At 37.9% G+C, this 21,078-nt stretch overlaps 1 protein-coding gene across 1 annotated transcript in view; it reads left to right on the top strand.

The window, feature by feature from the left end:
* The window catches only part of STK32A (serine/threonine kinase 32A), a 96,955-nt gene that overhangs the window by 51,097 nt on the left and 24,780 nt on the right, over positions 1-21,078 (top strand). The window contains exons 4-5 of the mRNA XM_044661801.1: positions 4,985-5,074; positions 14,373-14,470. Coding sequence (XP_044517736.1) covers positions 4,985-5,074; positions 14,373-14,470 — 188 coding nt within the window. The remainder of the gene's footprint in view (positions 1-4,984; positions 5,075-14,372; positions 14,471-21,078) is intronic.

Below are 21,078 nucleotides of genomic sequence, written 5' to 3'. Positions count from 1 at the left end.
TTCCTTACCCAGAGTTCCCTAGCCTGATAAAAGCATAGGTCTAGTCAAGGACAATACAAAAATCTTGGATCTCTGTTACTCTGAGGCTTGATGAAAAATTAGCAAAATATCCACAAATAAAAGCCTAAATAGCAATCTTAGAAAACCAATATGATGGCTACCTTATTCAGTCAGCCAACAAACATTTATTAAGCTCCTACGATATACCATACACCCTACTTTCAGGTACTTTTTAAGTGATCTTTTTTTGACTTTTAAAAATGTATATTCAAACATGCAATAGAAAATTCAATTTTTAAAATGGTACATTTTTCCATGACTCGCATTAGGCCAGAGACTGCCTGAGGAAGCCTGATGACTTTCACATTGAGAACTAATGCACTGATAAAAGATATAAGCTCTGTGTGGTGGGCTGGAAAGAGGATCAGATTTGGATTCATAAAACCTGGATTTGAGTATTGTTTATTCAACTTAATAGCTATGTGGCTTGAGCCAAGTCACATGCTTTTTCTAGCCCCGTTTTCTCATTGTTTTTCATTAAAGGCAGCTAGGTGGTGCAGTCGATAGATTACTGAGCCTTGAGTCAGGAAAACTCCTCTTTCTGAGCTCAAATCTGGCCTCAGACACTTACTAGCTATGTAACCCTGGGCAGGACACCTAAGCCTGCTTGCCTCAGTTTCCTCATCTATAAAATGAGCTGGAGGAGGAAATGGTAAGCCACTCCAGGATCTTTGCCAAGAAAACCCCAAATGGGGTCACAAAGAGTCAGATATGACTAAACAAAAACAATCACTTTGTAAAATTATCCCTTTCAGGCAAGTTCTTTAACTTTTCAAGACCCCATTTCTTGGAAGGACCTCTGCCTCCTTTGTCTCATCTTCCTCTGAAGAACGCTTGGAAGACCATTGGATCAGAAAGCATTTTGAATGCATTTGAAAGAGAGACTCCAAGAATTGACTACAAAATAATATTTCACCTTAGCTCGGACTTCAGAATATTTGTGATATAATTGGTCTGTGTATCCCTTCCACCAATGCATAAAGTATTCATTTCACACCTTAATGTACCATAATAAGGCATCCAAGAGCAACTTATTAGTAATAATCCAGGAGTCATAGATTTATAGATGGAAAGGACATTCAAGGTCATTGATTCATAGGATCAGAGATGTAGACTCAGAAAGGGTCTCTACAAACCAGTTGGTCAGTAAGTCAGCATTTATTAAGCACCCAGTATGTGACAGGCACTGTACTAAGCACTAGGGATACATAGAAAGGCAAGAGACAATTCAACCTCCTTCTTTTACAGATAAAGAAACTGAGGCCCAGAGAAATTAAGTGACTTATTTAATATTTGTGTCATCTAGAAAGTGCCTGAGATGGGATTCAAATTCAGATCTTCCTGACTTTATAATTCATTGTCTTATCCACAATGCTACATTGCCTCTCTTCTTCCATCCTTCTCCTTTTTACAGTTGAGGAAAGTAAGACCCAGAGAGATTGGGCCAGTGATTTGTCCAAGATCATGCAGATTCCAGGGGTGCAAAACCAAAGGTTTAAACCCAGATCCTCTGACTACAAATACAATATTTGTCTTTTTCTTTCCAATGCACCATGATAATACCTGGGATCCTATTGATATATTTAAATTAAATTGCTATTATACCACAAGGGCAGTTAGATAATGCATTGAGTAGAACACCAGACCTAGAGCCAGGAAAGACTCTTCTTCCTGAGTTCAAATCTGACTTCAGACATTGTGATGCTAGGCAAGTCACTTAACCCTATTTCCCTCAGTTTATTCATCTGTCAAAAGGCCTGAAGAAGGAAATGGCAAACCACTCAAATATCTTTGCTAAGAAAATTCCAAATGGGGTCATGAAGAGTCAGACATGTCTAAAAAATGACTGAACTACAAAATTACAGCACAGAATTATGAGACTTAAAAGTTGGAAGGGGCCCTGGAAGTCCATGGTTAAATTTTCAGTGTGAGTATTTACACCTTAGAAGTCAACAAAACCTACAAATCAGGACTCAATTTGTCATTTTGCTCATTGTCTAAATTTAAGAAAATAATGGAAAAAATGTTAATTCAGATGAAATCTAAAAGTATTTCATGAGTATGCTTTTTTTATTTGGAGAGTTAGTTGTTGAACATTTATCAACACACCCCTTTCTAGAGATCACACGTAGCTAAATGATAATTCAAAGTCACCTCAGATGTTGGTCACAATTAAGTTTTATTTTTATTCCTTTAAAAAATATAACCACTCGTTCTGTTGTTGCCTTCATAAAATAAAATCAATAATGAATGCCAAATTGGGAGAGGCAATGAGATTTACCTGGAATAGAATCTTCCGAGCCCTCAGGGAACATACAGAGATGTTTGACATGATCAATTTAAACTGCCATAAAGGAAAACAATCAATTCTTTTTCCCCATATTGAGGATAACGCATTGAGACATCACAAACACAAACAAATAGAAATGTCAACAAGTTGAGGTCTTGTGGATAAGATACCATTTCCAGACATGAAGCTAACAGAGTCTCAGATTTTTCTGCCTCCATTTCTACCTTAATATTGTTTCCTTTTATGGTTGTTACAAGTTTAATACCCTACATATCTCTAGAATGATGGGACCCTAGAAGACTAGGGACACTATAGTAAGGTATCCAGCTCTGATGGCAAAATTTCTGACTTGGGTTTTGGGGAGCTTTGGGGCTATTTTTGGTACAGATTTGGGGTTTCTTTTATTCACTATAGGGTAGTCTAAGGGAAAAATGTACTCTACCAATGAAGATTATCAGTGTATAATCTTAGAGAATAAGTTGGGGGCATTTGAGAGGTTAAGTGACTTTACCTAGTGTTATAAGTTAACATATATTAAAGGCAGAACTTGAATTCAGCTCTTCCTGATTCCTAGACCAGATTTCTGTACATTATGCTACAATATTTATATGTCCACAATATTCCTTCCAAACCTATCTGACAAAGAAAGCTACAATGAAGCTACAAAAAAAGAAGAAAAACAAAAGTACTATTTCTTGGCAAGAAGTTACTTTCTTTTTAGCCCCAGTTATGAAAATTGGGCTCCTTCAAAAAGCAATACCAGGCAATCAGATCTTTAAATAATATTTAACTCCCCTCCTCTCCACACCCCCACTCCCATGCACACACACTCTTCCCTGCTAGTTGACTGACCTGATTTAAAGAATGTTAATTCAGCAATATTGGACAAAGATTACTTGTGAAAACTTGGCTACTCTCAGCAATGCAATGATCTGGAATAATCCTGAAAGATTCATTACCTGGAACGCTCTCCACCTCCGGAGAAAGAACTGCTGGAGTTGTCTTTCACATCGGTATATTTATGGTTTTATTTTGGGGTTTAGGTTATATATGAGATTGCTTTTACAACAGTGACCAGTGTGGAAGTGTTTTGCATGACAATAAAAAAGAAAAAAAGAATGTTAATAAACAGATTGGTGTAGAATTGGATTGAAGTCTTTAGTAGAGTGTCCAAGGGATCTGTTCTAAGGTTTCTAGTAAAGTGCCTAAAGTATCTGTTTTTGGCACTAGGCTATCAATGACTGGGTTGAAATGAACACTTTGGAGATCAAAATAAGGATCTAAAAAGATCCAATAGTCTAGAGTCAGGTAAAATTTAATAAGGATAAGTATAAATCCCTGCCCTTGGATCAAAAAATAAAACATACCTAGAAAACAGTTAATATAAAAGGGGGTTGGGGTCCTAGTGGAATTCCAATGTAAATCAGCTCAATATGAATTAGCAGTACAGCAACAAATATTAACTACCTTTTTTGGGGGCTAAACCTGTGATTTTATTGGTTTTGGGAACTCCCTCTACAAAATGCAGATTTGCAGTTTCTAGTCTTACCTGGGTCATTCACCGATAGGCTATGTGATGGTGGGGGCGACTAGGTGTCTCCGAGGATTGAGTGCCAGGCCTAGAGATGGGAAATCCTGGAAATGTGACATTTCCTATCCCTGTGACCCAGACAAGTCACTTAACCCCTATGGCCTACCACTTACCACTCTTTTGCTTTGGAACCAATACAAAGTATTGATTCTAAGATGGAAGGTAAGGGTTATATATTTTTAAAAAGATATTATGAAGATTTTGTGATTAGCTGACCAGTACAATGTATATTGAAAAGACTGTTTCCTATGATTACTAATGAGAACAGAAAGAAAAGAGACAAATCTGGCTTATTTCTAGTTATTGAATTTAACCGTTATCGGGAAGAGAATTATAAAGATTCTTAAGTGACTGTGACCAGTGTCTGGAATGTACTGAATGGTGTGAGGTTGTTGCCAGATAAGGGAAGAAAAGTCATCTACTATTATAATCGAGGATTTGAGTTTGACATTGATCATAGCCAAAGTATTATAGTTACATCTGTCTTTACTTTCTTATTGTTTTTACTTTATAACAAATTATATATGTTCAGTGATTTTAATGTATGGAGAACTAAGTTATCACTAAGATATGCTTATTGGTTAATGAGAACATGATTGCAAATTTATTAATATTTCTCATTATCTAAATATCCACTGGATAACTCTAGAGCCAGGAATGAATTAGGTAGAGGTTAGTTTGGGTGAGATCCCCAAGACTCCATTTACCCTTGCTCTATGTTGGAGGACTTCTGGAGAGATGAGAAGTCCTCCTTCCCTTACTCTATACTCCATAATATATACTCTGTTTAGTATATACCTACTCCATAAGCATATATGAAATACTTATGAAGTAAAGGTGGGATAATTTCAGTGAGAGAGGCCACTTACATCTAGCCTCATGTAGGAGGTAAGCACTTGAGTTGAGCTTGGAAAGGGCTAAGGATTCCAAGAGACTGATGTGAAGAGGGAGAGAGTGGTCCAGGTTCAGGGTTCAGCCTCTGTAAAGACATGATGCCAACAGATGACCCTAAGCATTGACCTTGGCTCTTTTCTTTTCCTTAGGACATGTGCACATTACAGACTTCAACATTGCTGCCATGCTGACCAAGGAAATGCAAATCACCACTGTTGCTGGCACCAAACCTTATATGGGTAGGAATTTCTTTGATTATTGGTTATGCAATTGAATATTTCCTGATTACTCTTTATGTTATTAAACTTTGTGTTATTAAATGTAGCTCTTCGTGTTATTAAAACCCCTTCTAGCATTTGTCAGCTGTAGAATATTAATCCTTTTACAAGCTAATCTGTGACTGTTGTTAGCTTTTTAAATATATTTTTTCATTAAATATTTACCAATTACATGTAAATTTTTAAAATTTTCATTGTCTAAACTTCTGAGTTCCAAATTCTTTCCCTTTCTAACCTGCTACTTTCACTATCCCTTGAGAAGCAAGCAATAATGATATCAATTATAGATGAAGTCATGAAAAACATATTTTCATATTAGCCATGTTGTAAAAGAAAACACACAAATAAGCCAGAAAAAATAAAGTTGAAGAAAAGTTTGTTTCAATCTACATTCAGAATTCATCAGTTCTGTCTTGGAAAGTGAATAGCATTTTTCATCATAGGTCCTTTGGAAGTGTTTTGGATAATTGTTTTGAACAGAGTATCTAAGTGTTTCCCAGTTGATCATTCTTACGATATTGTTATTACTGTATACAATGTACTCCTGGTTTTGTTAATTTTACTTTGCATCAGTTCACATAAGTTTTTCCAAGTTTTTCTGAAACCATCTGGTTCATCATTTCTTATAATATAATAGTATTCCATCGCAATCATAAGCCACAACTTCCCAAGTAATGGAAATCCCCTCAATTTCTAATTCTTTACTACCACAAAAACATTGGAATAAATGTTCTTGTACAAATAGGTCCTTTTTAAAATCACTTTTGAATAGATATTTAGTAGTGATATTACTGGGCCAAATGGTATGCACATTTTTTTCTTAATTATGTTAGCCATTGTGATAGGTGTAGGGTCTTAGAATCGATACTAAGTATCATTTCTGAGGCAGAAGAGCGGTAAGGGCTAAGAAATCAAGATTAAGTGACTTGCCCAGGGTCACAGAGCTAGGACATATCTGAGACCAGATTTGAATCCAGTACCTCTCATTTCCAGGTCTGGCACTCTAACCACTGAGCCAGCTAGCTGCCCTGGTAATATAGAGCATACTTTTATAGCCCATTGAGCATAGTTTGAAATTGTTCTCCAAAATGGTTGGATGAGTTCACAACTCCACCAATGGTGCATTATTAGTTCCCCACTTTTTCTACTTCTCTCTGGCATTTGTCATTTTCCTTTTCTATTATGTTAGCCACTGTGATTGGTATGAAGTGGCATTTCAGGGCTATTTCAATGTGCATTTCTCTAATCACTAGTGGTTTAGAGCATTTTTCCAAGTGACTGTAGCCTCAAAATTCTGCAGTTGGATGCACTCTGTGTTGGAGACTGCATTGGAGATTGATTCTGCACTAGTAAGACTCTTGCTGAAGAGACTACTGTGACTCCTGGTTGGAGATTGGGACCTGAGGAAGCCTTTGTTGGAGTTGGATTGGCAATTATAGGATGTTTAGCTAGGCAATATTCCCCATTGCCTTCCTACATTTCCCTTTCTTTACTATCTCTACTTTGCTGTAATGAAGCTACTAAAGCTACTAACAGCCTCGTGACTTAAGAGTAAATTTTTATAAATGGCAACCACGACAACTTTTATAACTCTTAATTTGAACAAAACACATTTTAATTCTTACACACTCCTTATAGCTAAATAATTTTTCCCTTTTGATCTTGTCTTGAAATATAGTGTGAGATGTTGGTCTGTGCCTAGTTCCTGCCAAACTAGTTTTCCCAGCAATTTTGGGGTTTATCAAACTTTATATTACTATGGTTATTTACTACTATGTATTGTGTACCTAGTCTATTGCATTGATCCACCATGCTATTTCTTAGCCAGGATCATATTATTTTCATGATTACTGCTTTGTAATAGTTTGAAACCTGGTACCTTCCTTCACATGCTGTTTCTTTCTAGAAATGCAAAGTAACAACCCTATTATTGGTTCAGGCATACTGTCATTTAATTAGCATTTATTAAGGGTGTGCCCAGAGCTGTGTTAGACCCCTCAGCATACAAAAACAAAAATAAAATAGTGTGTGTCTTTAGAGAGCTCGATTCAATTGGAAGAGATAACATTTAAGTATATATATATAAATAGATGCAAATAGACACAAATTTATTTGTGGGGAGAAAACACAAGTGGCTGGATGGATCAGGATGAGCTTCTTATCAATGGTGATGCTTGAACTTTGAAGGAAATTAGAGATTTCAAAAGATAACGGTGAGACTGAAGACAGAATTGGCATGTGCCACAGCCAATGCAGAGGCACAGAACTAGGAGATGGTGTGATATGGGTGCAGAATAGCAGGAAACTCAACCTGGATTGTCTATAGAGCATGTAAAGGCATAAAATGTACAAGGATGGAAAGACAGAGAGGTCAGAGCCAGGTTGGAAAGAGCTTTAAATGCCAGATGGGCAAATTCACTATTTAAAAAACTTTCTTCTACCTCCCCTCTTCTTTAAAAGTCATAATATTGGTTTTGGGTGATTGGATTATAGTTAATAGGAAAACTTCTTTAAATGTCCTTGATTTTTTTTTTAATTTAAAAAAATTTCTTAACATTTGCTTTCCATCTTAGAATTGGTACTGTGTATTGATTCTAAGGCAGAAGAGCATTAATGGTTAGGCAATGGAGGTTAAGTGACTTGTCTAGGGTCACATAGCTAGGAAGTGTCTGAGGCCAGATTTGAACCTAGGACCTCCCTTCGGTAGACCTGGCTTTCTTAGCCATCCTCTGTCCTTGATTTTATGTGGCATAGGAGAAAGAATGCAGATCTGGAGTCAGGAGAGACTTGGAGTTGAATTCTGCCTCTCTAGAGCCAGAATTAGTACCTCTGGAAAGGGGCAGCTGAGTGCCTCAGTGGATGGAGAGCCAGGCCTAGAGATGGGAGGTCCTAGGTTTGAATCTAGTCTCAGATACTTCTTAGCTATGTGACTCTGGGCTGGTCACTTAACCCCCATTGCCTGGCCCTTACTACTCTTCTGTTTTGGAACCAATACACAGCATTGACTCTAAGACAGAAGGTAAGGTGTGTTGTTTTTTTTTAATCTGGAAAGCTGAACAAATTATTTAACCTCTCTGAGACTCAGTTTCCCCTTCCATAAAATGAGGATAATAATACCTGTAGTAGCTCACAGGGCTTTTGAGAGAAGCAAATAAGATAATGTATGTTAAGCTTTTTGTAAACCTTAATGTGTTTATATATATATTATATTTATTAACTATTATAATTATGATCCTCGTGCCCTGAAAACCCTGGAAGGCTAATAAACAGAAAAGACTAGGGGAGAAAACAAATGCGAAATCTGGGTTCAAATGAGCTAATGTCTATAAAGCATACTTTGTAAATTACAAAGCTTTGCATAAATGCCAGGCATCCTTGTTATGACCATTACTTTTATTAGCCTGGCAAGTACATTGGGTCAGATGTTTGTGATGCAGAAAGCCTGGGCAGTGATTGAGTTAGGGAGCGAGTCTCTGGGGCCTGTGAGGATCAGGGTCAGAGGTAAAAGCTGAGAGGTGGTTAGGGGCTGACCTCTGGAATGGACTGTCCTACCCTGCCAATAGTCTCTGAGTCTCCATTCAAAATTGATGGTCATTCCCAGAGATCCCCTGAAGAATCTTGAGAAACACTAGTGTAACTTCCCAGTGGACACTCCCAGGGCATCAGAAGAAGCCACTGCAGCCGCTGGTGTAGACCACACACGGGTGCCTCTTAATGAAGTCAGTCCCCAGCCTATGCAAATTATGAGTATTATTGTCAGTGCCAGCCAGGGTGATTTGCATGGATGGTGCTGCTTCCCCTGAAGGCCTGTCACCTCTGTTCCGTAGCCTGATCATTTTCTTTTTCTCCTCTGAGAATTTGGTTGTCAATCACATAAGCAGTGATTAGACCTTGGCAGAGAAACTCAGAGCAGCCAAGTTCAGGGAGGATTATTTGTTCAATTGAATGTCCGGAGACTAAATGATGGCAGGACCTGTGCCTGGCTATCCCTGGAGCACTAGCTGTCAGCAAGGTACAAAACTGCGGCATTAGACTATCTCACCGAGGCAAAGAATTAATTTGGAGTATGTTTGGTAAGATCAAAACAACTTTTTTCCCCCAGACTGGGATTCCATTGGCCCAGGGAACTCATAATGAGGAAACTCTCTGCTCTTTCAGAATAGCATCTGTTCTACAATTTATAATCTTAGTAGTTAAGTGATCTGTCTAGGGCTACACAACTAATGGATGTCAAAGGTTGGGTGCATGGAGTGTTCAGGAAAGACTAGCACTTTTTCAGGGCAGCTCACCCACCTTTGGTGTTCATCTTTGGCCCAACTATCACCTATGGCCCCAAGAAGCTACAGCATGTCCTGTGGGCTATACCCCAATATCTTGGCAGGCAGGTTAAATGAGGATGAGAGTCACGGACAGACCTCAAACCTGCTGATGAGTTAGAGGGGTGTCTACCCCAAACATGTGAAGATATCCCCCTTTGGAATGGGCTGAAGAGAACCATTTGTCCCAAAGACCATGGAGCCAGCAGAAGCAGGCGCTATGGAGCAATTAGAGCTTGGTCAGACATGGAAGATGCCAAAGCCATCTCCTGCACCACTGGCCATCACCAGTCATCCTGACTTTTGTCTTGCCACTAGACTTTGATGCCTGGAAGAGAGAGTGAGACTGATGGCTTTGTGCCACTCTGCCTCACTTAAATCCAATTCATGCACAAGTCATCCCCCACCATCCACTCTTTTACTCCAACATTGGGACATCAATGGTCCTGATGGAAAATGAAGAACAAACAACAACAAGGTGTCAAAGAAGGGATGTGAATCAGGTCTTGATTCTCTATTTCTACCATGATATGCTGTCTCTAATGATAACGATGAGGAGGATGATAAAGATAACTACCATTGTTATCATCATTGCCCAAACATAACATGGATTCATAAAGATGCAAGAGCCATATGTCTAATAGATGTCCATGGTCTTTGGGACAAATGGTTCTCTTCAGCCCATTCCAAAGGGGGATATCTTCACATGTTTGGGGTAGACACCCACTCGTCATCTCCAGGGTTCAGGGAATGCAGATTTAAAAAATAAAGAGACCTAGTAGAAGAAACTAGAGCCATGTGGAAACAAAGAGATACATAGCGTGCCGATGTCCTTTCTACTACTGGAGACAAAGTGAATCATAGTATGAGTTCATATCCTAGCACTTTTCTTCAACAACAAAAAGCAATTATTTTGTCACTCTGGGCAATAGCCTATAGAATTTTAAACATACAAAAGAATAATAACAGCCTTTTGACTTGTCCAAGGACCATTTATGAATTCTATGGAGAAGAAAAATGAAAACAAGATGACAATAGTTCACATTTATAGAAATACTTCAAGGTTTGTACTTGTTCCCTCAAGTCTCAAATGAAATCCTCACAACATCTCTGTGACGTATGTGATATCATTATTTTTATTTTTACAGATGAGGAAACTTAGACTAAGAGAGAGGAAGTGGCTTTGCTAGAGTCCCAGAGCAAATAAGTATATGAGAAGGGATTCTAATCCAAGTCTTTCTGACTCAAATACTAGTGTTTTATCTGCCACATCATGCTATAAGAAATGAGGATGGTTGACTATTTCTAGTCAATTTAACATTTTTTTCATTATTATAAAATTCATATAAGGGGGGTTTAATAGGATCATAGATTTGGAGTTGGAAGGGACCTTGTTAAAATCCCTTTCACAAATTTGGAAAATGAGGCAGAAAGTCAATGCCTCTGCCAAACTCACACAGTCAGTATATAAGTGGCAGAGGTAAGATTTGAATCCATGTCTTCTCAATTGAATTTATTGTATTTTGCTACATGTTTTGTTCTGCATGACCTCTAAACAATGACCCACATGTCCATTTTTTGACTAAGAATAAGTCAAGCTAAGCTTTTAAAAGTTCATCATTAGGTTGTTCTCTGGGTGATGATTTTTTTCCTCCACAAAAACTCTTTTGTCCCTCTTAAAAAAAAAGCCTTACCTTCTATCTTGGAAATGATATAAGTGGGGCAACTAGGTATCTCAGTTGATTGAAAGCCAGACATAGAGACTGGAAGACTTGGGTTCAAATCTGGCCTAAGACATTTCCTAGCTATGTGATTCTGGGCAAGTCACTTAATCCCCATTTCCTGGCCCTTACTGCTCTTCTATCTTGGAACTAATACTTGTATCGATTCTTTTAAAAAATAAGACAAAACAAACTCCTTACCTTCTATATTAGAATCAATATTGTGTATTGGTTCCAAGACAAAAGAGTGGTAAGGACTAGGCAATGGGAGATAAATGACTTGCTCAGGGTCACACAGCTGGGAAGAATTTGAATCACAATTGAACCCAGGTCCTCCTAACTCCAGGCCTAGTTCTCTATACATTAAGCCAACTAGCTTCACCAGAAATATTCTTAAAGCCCCTTTCCCAAATTCCTATGGGGTTGTGGTCTGTGTTAGCAGAGGGAGTAAACAGACTTGCTATTAACAGATATTTGAATGGTGAAATAAGGATCTCCTACTCTGCTTCTTGGCTTATCCTCACCAGAAACAGTCTTAAGCAGAGACATTCTCTACTCTGTAGGATGCCTCCTATAGCCTTTTTTCTTAGATTCCAGGATCCAGAGCTTTGTTCTACTCTTGCCCTTGTCATTTTGCATTTATGTAACATTACCATGTGCCCAGAGGAGAACCTCCCCAGCAGCCATGCTGCAGTTTTATCCGAGGATCTCTAAACAATTCAATTCAACAGCAAATACTTAACAGTAGCAAAAATAATGCAGAGACAGATAATATACCCTCAATGAACCTCTGGGCAAAGAGTTGAGGCCAGGAAAAGGGGACAGAGGTCCCTCCTGGGTGAGCAGGGAAGGTGAGTAGACTGCACAGCCAGTCACAGAGGGAAGTTTTTAGAATAAACTTAAAGAGCATACTTTCCTAGTGTTATTTCATTTATTTCCTTTGATATTTCATTTTCTTCTTTATTTACCTATGGCACAGAATAAGTGGGGGAGGGACAGAGGGAGGAATGGGGGAAGAGGAACAGAAGGAGGGGAGAGGGAGAGGGAGAGAGAGAGGGAGAGAGAGAGAGAGAGAGAGAGAGAGAGAGAGAGAGAGAGAGAGAGAGAGAGAGAGAGAGAGAGAGAGAGAGAGAAATAGCTCCATTCTCCAAAGCAGCTAGAAAGAGCATTTTACTGGAGAAAAATGAGCCTCACTTTATGGAATTTTAGAATCCAACAATATCACAGCTTCCAAATACCAGTTGATGAAATAAATCCTTTTTGTCATGGCTGAAACAAATGAATGCATATAATTCAGCCCATTTCTATCCTAGACTCTGGTGCTCAAATAAAACTAATAAAAAAGGAGGAACAAAGAGGTCTGGTAAGCCCATTTGCTCATGTTTGCTACATTTCAAACTGTCATTTTCAGGAGCGGCATGTGTCTCTAAGGTTTTCAAGATGCTAAGGTCTGGGCTTGGTTTCCATGGTGAGAAAGTTGAAAAGAGACAGTCTCTCTCTGCCTCCCTTCCTCCCAATCTCTCTCTCTCTCTCTCTCTCTCTCTCTCTCTCTCTCTTTGTGTGTGTGTGTGTGTCTTTGTCTCTCTCTCTCTCTCTCTCTCTCTCTCTCTCTCTTGGCTTAGATTATATGCAATATATGTCTAACTTACTTTATTTAAAAAAAAAGTGGTGTATCTTATCTTTTTTCTACAGGACTAAAGCTGGGGAAGGAAGCTTAACTAATCCTTCAGTGAAGACATAATTCCAGGGCCACATTCCATATTTCTTGATTGAGAGTCCACCCTTTAGCCTTCTTGTTTTTGCTTGGGTTCTTTATGCCTGTGTGATATAGCAGACAGACAACCGGTCTCTTCTTTGGAAAAACCAGGGTTCATGTCTCTACTATTACACAGTAGCTATGTAACACTGGGCAAGTCACTCAAGCTCTCAATGCCTGAGGCCACTTAAGAACAATGGCTGAGATACATTGGTAGAGGGAGCTTTCCTCCTCTTAGAACCCTAATCAATAGAATCACCTATGAAAAGGAGGTAGATTGTTAGTCCTTCGTTTTTCAAAAGAGGACCAATGACATCACAGAGTAATGTCTTGAAGGGTAGGTAGGCCAAGTTACCAGGTACTTTTCTTCCAGGAGAAATTCATTTTTCCCACTCCTCCCCTCTTTATGCAGAAGCTGCTTTCTGCTTTTGAGACTAGGTAAGGAATTTTTAAAATTTTGGTCATGGCAGGAGGTGTTGTAGCCCTTTGTTTTACATTTTTACTTTTGCAATCTAGAGCAGGAAAGTTTGGCTCAGTCCATCAAACAACCTTTCTGGGGTGGATTCCAGTATCTTTTATCATGGCGAAATAAAGGTTACTTAGAAACTGTTAGGGAAAAAAAATAGATCTGAACAACTTGGCTAAATGACTTCAGCATGTATAAAAATCAGTCACCTGTAGTTCTTAAAAATGATTACCTGATCAAAATAGCACCAACCCTCTCAGTTTACCCAGCACACAATAAGGCTTTGAAGAACGCCCATATCTAGAGCTGCCTTCTTGTTCTCAATTCTCTTCCATCTACAGGAGAAATGCTAGTCTCTTTGGATCACAGATACTCTCATCTCAAGAATGGAGATGGTGATACTTGACTCCCTAGCTTTCAGCAGTTGTTTCAAAGAAAGCTCTTTGTAAACCTTAAAGTACTCCCTAAATGGAGCCAGTTTCCCTATTATTTCTCCACTCAAGTCCCTTGGTGCTTCAGCAAGCTGTTGTGGATTCCCAGAGGCTGTGACAGTAGAGCACAAGTCTAGCTAGTCCTACCAACCCAGAAGTTTTTCTAGTGTGAACCCAGTGATGTTTTGGAGACTATATGACAGGCTGCATTGATGGAAAGCAATAAAATCAGGAACTTATGAGATGATGGTAATCTGTACTCATCATGGCTGCTCTCACACATTGAGGTTGGGGATGATGCCAGCCGATAACCAAGACTAAGACTTTATTGGTTTTGATTTTGCTTTTTATGTGAGAAAAAACAACAAAGATAATTTGGTCAGGAGATGGGGGTGGGGGGAATGGCTGTAATTATGAATAGAGGGAGAGAATCTAACTTATATCTAGGAACATTTTCTTTCCATGAGGGCAAATTTGATGCAGACATGCAGACATAGCAGTATCAATGGATCTATTCATTTATCAGGAACTCAGAAGTAATCATTAGTTCATGTTTCTGTATCCTCTAGCCCCAGAGATGTTCAACTCAAGAAGGCAAACAGGATATTCCTTTGCTGTTGACTGGTGGTCCCTGGGAGTGACTGCTTATGAGCTGCTCAGAGGCCGGGTATGGTGAAATTTTCTTCCAGTTTGTTTCATTCCACAATGTGCTGTATTTTACCAGAAAAAGATGGATCAGCCTACATCTCCAAGCTCTGCCTCCTCCAAACCCTATTCTTGGATTGACAGTAAGATATCAGTCCTGTAGCCCAGTGAAGAGCTGGAAAGAACCTATGTGATTTTGATGTAGATTAATTCCCTGTCACTCAGCATGAGGCTCAGAATGTTGGTTAACATTAAATTAAGCATCAGAAATTGAAAGAGTAATTTGAATAATGGCAATCTCCCAAGTGGTGACTGCAATACCGTTCATTAAGTAACTTGTGTAAATATATTTGTATGTTTGAAGAAAGTCATTTGGCAATCACAACATGACACATTGGTTGAGAAGCTACCCACTACAGCAGGTGTGAATTATTAATGCAACACAATTCATGTCCTGTCATGTTGAATTCCTCACTGGCACTCGAATCTGGAGTTCTGAGTTCAGGGGCAAAATAGAGTTGTCTCCTTGAAAACCAAAAACTTTTTTGCACTAATGGAAAGAGATTTGGGTTTTTTTGTTCTTAGTTGTTGTTTTGTTTTGTTTTGTTTTGTTTTTGAGCTAAACTAAAGTGATCATTGATTTTCCACATTTTATTCAGAGGAGTGCTTCCAAACATTTTCTAGCCCTCCTCATGATGAACACTACCAAAGGCTATTCAGAGGAGAGGAAGTAGAGAAGGGAAGCAAAAAGAAAGAAAGCAGGTAAATGAGAGAGAGAACATTTAATTTTGTGATCACTTGATGGTTAGAACACATCGACTGGGAAATACTGATCGAAAATCCTTACCATCGTTTTGGGTATCTAATTTTGAGAATTCTGTGGTATCCCTAGTAAGAGGAAAGAAGATTGGAAAAAGAGGGGTTAGGAGAGTGCAATGCTAGACAGGAAAACAGCAGAACTGAGAAACTGAATTAGACCTCTAGATACTGCAGCATGTAGCAGTGATAAAATAAAGCAGATTCAGCCCAAGGAAGAAACAGTAGAATGGAGAGGCTCTTGTAATAAAAAGGGCTCAAAAATATATTTTGTGGAATTTCTCACTTTTCTGATCCACAGTTGCTACCATGATATCCAGGTCCTTTATATTTTCCCTCCTCTGGATGAACTCCTGTTTATCAATGCCCTTTTAAAATGTGGTCTTTAGAAGGGAACACAATACTCCAGATGTCTTTTTAGTGGGGCAGAGAACAATAGGCCCATCATCTCTGATAGTCCAGGATGTTACATCCCTATTAACGGAGCCTATAATTTTGTTAACCATTTTGATTACTATATTATGCAATAGACTCATATTGAGCCTACTGTCCACTAAAAACACTAGATCTTTTTTCAGGTAAACTGCTTTCTAGCTGTTTCATCTAGAGTGCCATTTCTGTTTTCTTAAATAGTTCAATGGTTCCTGATGTCTTAAAAATAGCGCAAACATGGAGGTGCCACTATAATATAGAATGAGAAGAGATTATTATAAAAAAACACTGGAAATTGTTTCATTTTACATGTATTTATTATCTGTTTTATGACTTCATTGATGGCTTCTCTTCCCATGAATTCACTTGGTTGGATCTCATGTCATACATTTTGTGGACATTTTTCTACACCTTCTTTAATTCTTTGCCCAGCAATACAGCTTATAATTTCCCATTGGTCTCTTCTGTAATGTTTTTGACAAAGAATTTTATATCACAAATCATTAGAACTCTTTGCTACCAGGTCTCCTCAGCTGAAAAGAATTATTATAGTTAGTGATCAAAGTGGTTTCCAGGGATTTTTTAACCTTTTATTGTTGTTATCATTTTAATTGGTTGGCCACTGGATTTTAATTTCATCATTACCACTAACCCCACCAATACCTGTTTAGCCTCAGACAAATTATTTAACCTCCCTGGGTCTGGCTTTCTTCGTTTGCCTAATTAGGGAATTGTACTTGCTGACTTCAAAGGTCCCTTCCAAATTCTAAATCTATGAGTTTGAGAATTGGCAACAATTAGAGTCCATGTCTTTGCTTTCAACCATTTTTTTATTTTTCAGAGCATACAACTTATTTAAATAGGTCAACAGGGCATGTTATAAGTGGATAAAATATTTTTGCCTCATTTTTCTTTTCTTTTTATTTTGCATTAATGTGTTTTTTTTAAAAAAAACCCTTACCTTCTGTCTTAGTATCAATGAGGAGTATTTGTTCCAATGTAAAAGAGAGGTAAGAGCTAGGCAATTGAGGTTGTGACTTGCTCAGAGCCATATAGCTAGGAAGTGTCTGAGACCAGATTTAGACCCAGGATCTCTCATTTCAGAGATGCCACTATTTTGAATTAATATTGACCCTTGTTCTAACCAGGTTCTCCATTAGAATGTCAACTTGTTAAGCAAAGATTATATATTTAGAGTACCACCACATTTAAATTTACAAAGTCTAAAGACTATGTGATTTTTAGTACCCTCTGTATAAAGATGGTATGTACTTAGTTGCTGACAAGTTTTTTCCTCCATTGGATTCTTGAGGGCAAGGAATTTTTTTTAATTTAATTTAATTTAATTTTTTTAATTCCTAGCACTTAGCATGGTGCTTCAGACAGATACTTAATAAATGCTTGTTGATTTGACCTGATTCTCACACTTGGTATCTGGTCCCAGAATTCCCTTTGCATAGTGATACAGTGGAATCTACTTGGATCTTGGGAGGAGGAGGCTGTGATTACCCTGGGCAATTGGGTATTGATTCTTATTGGTCTTGGGCCACTACACTGGTCAAAAAAAACTTATTTGAATCATTTTAATAAATAAAAAAAGGAGAAAAGAGAGAATAGATCTTAGTCTGCCTAATTAAAGGAAACCTATAAACATTTAAGTAGGTTCATCTAATATTCTAAATTCCACTCTGGAAATATAATAGTTTCTTGGTACTAGATCCCTGACTTTAGATTCTTTGTCCTATCAGCTTTAATTTCAGTAGAACTGATTCTCAGAGTAACCTGTTCCAGGTGGTGTTTCACAAGGGGGAAGTGAAGATACTGGAAACAATTTGACTACTATGGTATGACTTCTCTCTACCAGGTAGAGAGTATCTCAGTGTGACTATTTTAGTGGCCAAATTCATCATTTGTCATGACAAGTCAGTTCCTCAGAATTTACAAATAGATGTCAAACAATAATTATTTCTTGAGCTTATGTGAACTCAATAAGCAATTATTTGTAAGCAGTTATTTATTGGGTTTCTATTATGTGACCTACATTAAACATCAAACACTCATAAAACATTAGTGCAAGCCAAAATAGTTAAAAATGTTTTGCATTTGACAGCTTACTAGAGTCTCATAGAATACTATAAGAAATTACTAGATTTAGTAATTATTTTTTTAAAAACTTTGAACAAATTTTACAAAATGATTAACAAGATTTATCATCTCAAAGGCCCCCAAATACTTCTTTCAACATTTTTTTTAAACCCTTGTACTTCGGTGTATTGTCTCATAGGTGGAAGAGTGGTAAGGGTGGGCAATGAGGATCAAGTGACCTGCCCAGGGTCACACAGCTGGGAAGTGGCTGAGGCCGGGTTTGAACCTAGGACCTCCTGTCTCTAGGCCTGACTCTTACTCCACTGAGCTACCCAGCTGCCCCTTCTTTCAACATTTTTATGAGTTATGCTCAGTTCTAATATTTGCTGGTTGATTATATGTGCCTCAGAGAAAAGAGAAAAGGTAGAGATTGTGCAAAATTGATAATCCAAAGTTACACATATTTGGCATTAACTTCATTTGGATATTCATACCACATTTGATGGCTAACACTAAATAAACTCCACTCTATATCACCTCACTGTTAGGAATTATGCCTTTTATTATGTTGATGTGTTTTCTCCCTCATTGGATTGCAACTTCTTGAGGGCAAGGAATTTTTTTGTCTTTTTTTTTTAATTCCTAGCACTTAGCACAATGCCTTACATGTGATAGGGATTTAATAAATGCTTGTTGACTTAACCTGGCTGTCACACTTGGTATCTGGCCACAGAATGCCCTTTGCATGATGATACAGTGAAATCTACCCAAGTATTGGGAGAAAGAAACTGTGGTCACCACAGGGGTTGATTGTTATTGGGTCATCTGGACTTAGTGGGTAACCTGAGATCAATGACCTTATTTTAAAGGTAAATATTTTTCTATATAATTTTTACCCTTTCAAGTTCTAGGTATTCTATTTGATGTATTTTTAAACATAATTCTGAGAAAGAGTCCATAGGCTTCATCATCCTACCAAAGGGGTCTATCACACACAAAAAAGGTTAAGGATCCTGGCTCAAGGTCACTTTGAATAATTAAAAATGATTATTATCAGTATCATGTTAATATTGTTAATATTAATAATATTAATTTATTATTGTTTTGTCAAAATTTATAGTAAATAAAATATTATTATTTTATAGTAAATAAAAATGATTATTATCAGTATCATGATTAATATCAGTATTATAGTATCAGTAATCAGTAGAGGGTGGCAGGAGGAGGCCAGTTACAGGGGTGCAAATTTCTATTCCAACTTAAGGAAGAACTCTCTAATGGTGGGAACTGTCTGAAAATGGAACGATTTGTCCAGCGAAGTAGCGAATTCCCAGGGCAAATGGCTTAGAAGGGAATCTTGCATGGGATGGAGGAAGGAGGCTGTCTTCCAAATCTAGGATTTTGCAGTTCTATGAACCACAAACTAAGCCATAATATGGCATTTTTTAAAAGCATGGTCAAATAAGAGAACAAAGTATCAACCATTTATGAACAATTATCAACACTACCCAGTCTCACAGAGAGGGTGTTAAATAATCACTTCTACATTTACACGTTATTATTTAGATAGGAACACAAGTTTCAAAGAGGGAATGAACTTGAAAATATTCCCTCGAGTTCTGAGCTTAATCATGGTTGTTGACAAATGTGACCCTGAATAGTTAAACTCTGCTTCCTCTGGACTCACTGTTGCCTACCCTGTCTCCCCAAGGTACCCCTACCACAGCCATCAATTTTTCACAAATCGGCTCATCACCAAATGAATTCCTGTTCTGTTTTGTGCTCTTCAAATTTCACTTTTTGTTTATAAACATGAAATAAGACACAAGACAATTAAATTGCTCCCACTTTAACTCTAAAAATTGCTACCATGTAACACTTGAAACTATGGGAGCAGAGAGTAGCCATTGGGAGTGAGTGGTCAGCAATGCCAAGAACTGAAGAGATACAAAGGGGGACTTAAATAAGACTAATGGATGTGTCAATTAGTGCTCTTAAAGAGAACACTTTAAGGAGAGGGCTGGGGAGGAAGCTCAACTGCTGATGATTGAAGAAATAGTGAATAGTGAGGAGCTGAAGGTACTGGCTATAATCAACTTTAATTTTTTTTTTAAATGTTACAGGTATTTTTGTTTTTACAGTTCTTCAATTTCTAAATGCTTCTTTCCTCAAGGTTTCTTAGAGTAAAAAAAATACACACAACAAAATAAAGATGGGAAAAAAGCACTTCCACAAAACAGACCAACATGGGAGCCAAGTCCAATAGTGGCAGCATTTTACTTCACCCATAATTGCAAACCTCTATGAAATCAGTCAATAAATTTTTATTAAGCACATAGTATATGTATTAAGCACAGTATCTGGCACATAGTATGTGCTTAATAAAAATTTATTGACTGATTTTTGTGGAGATTGGCAATGATGGCTCTATGCTAAGTGCAGAGGATAGAAAGATAAAAGGCAGTCTCTGATGCTAAGGAGTGAGGACTAAGGAGACGCAGTCTCATGAGGGGAGACAAACATTATGAACAAGCTATATAAAGAATAAATTGGAGGGGGCAACTAGGCGACTCAGTGAATAGAGAGGGAAGGTCCTGGGTTCAAATATGGCTTCAGAAACTTCCTAACTGTGTGACCCTGGGCAAGTCATTTAATCCCAACCACTCTTCTGCCTTGGAACCAATACTTAGTATTGATTCTAAGATGGAAGGTAAGGATTTAAGGATTTCTTTTAAAAAAGGATAAATTAGAAACAATTGACAATAGGAAGGCATTTGACTTAATGGGGATCAGAAAAGATTTCTTGTAGAAGATAGTATTTTAGCTGGTACATGAAGGAAGCTAGGGAAGTGAGGAAGCAGAGATGAGGATGGTGAGCATTCTAGGCAGGGAGAATAGCCAGGAAAATTCCCCAGAGGTGGGAGATAAGAGTATCTTATTATAGAAACAGCAAAAAGACCAGTGTGACTGGATTGCAGCATACATTTGAGGGTCAGTGTTACTATGCCTAACTTTCCTCAGCCCCTCCATCATTGACTATTGCTGTTTTTAATCATCCTTAACAATTTGCTGGGTATGAGATCAAATAGCATCATTTTAGCTTGTTTCTCTGTTATTGTGAATAATCTGTTTTTCATATAGTTGTCAATCATTTGCATTTTTTTCTCCTGAAAACTATTTGTTCCATTTTTTGACTACTTGTCTACACAATTAGGGAATGGCTCTTCATCCTGGGCCACTGAAAATGAGAAGGTATGAGAGAATATGAAATAAAGGAAGCTGACCTAAGAGAGCAAT

This window comes from Gracilinanus agilis, chromosome 2 (assembly GCF_016433145.1).
Source record: "Gracilinanus agilis isolate LMUSP501 chromosome 2, AgileGrace, whole genome shotgun sequence".
Lineage (NCBI taxonomy): Eukaryota > Metazoa > Chordata > Mammalia > Didelphimorphia > Didelphidae > Gracilinanus > Gracilinanus agilis.
This window is presented reverse-complemented; position numbering and strand designations above follow the sequence as displayed.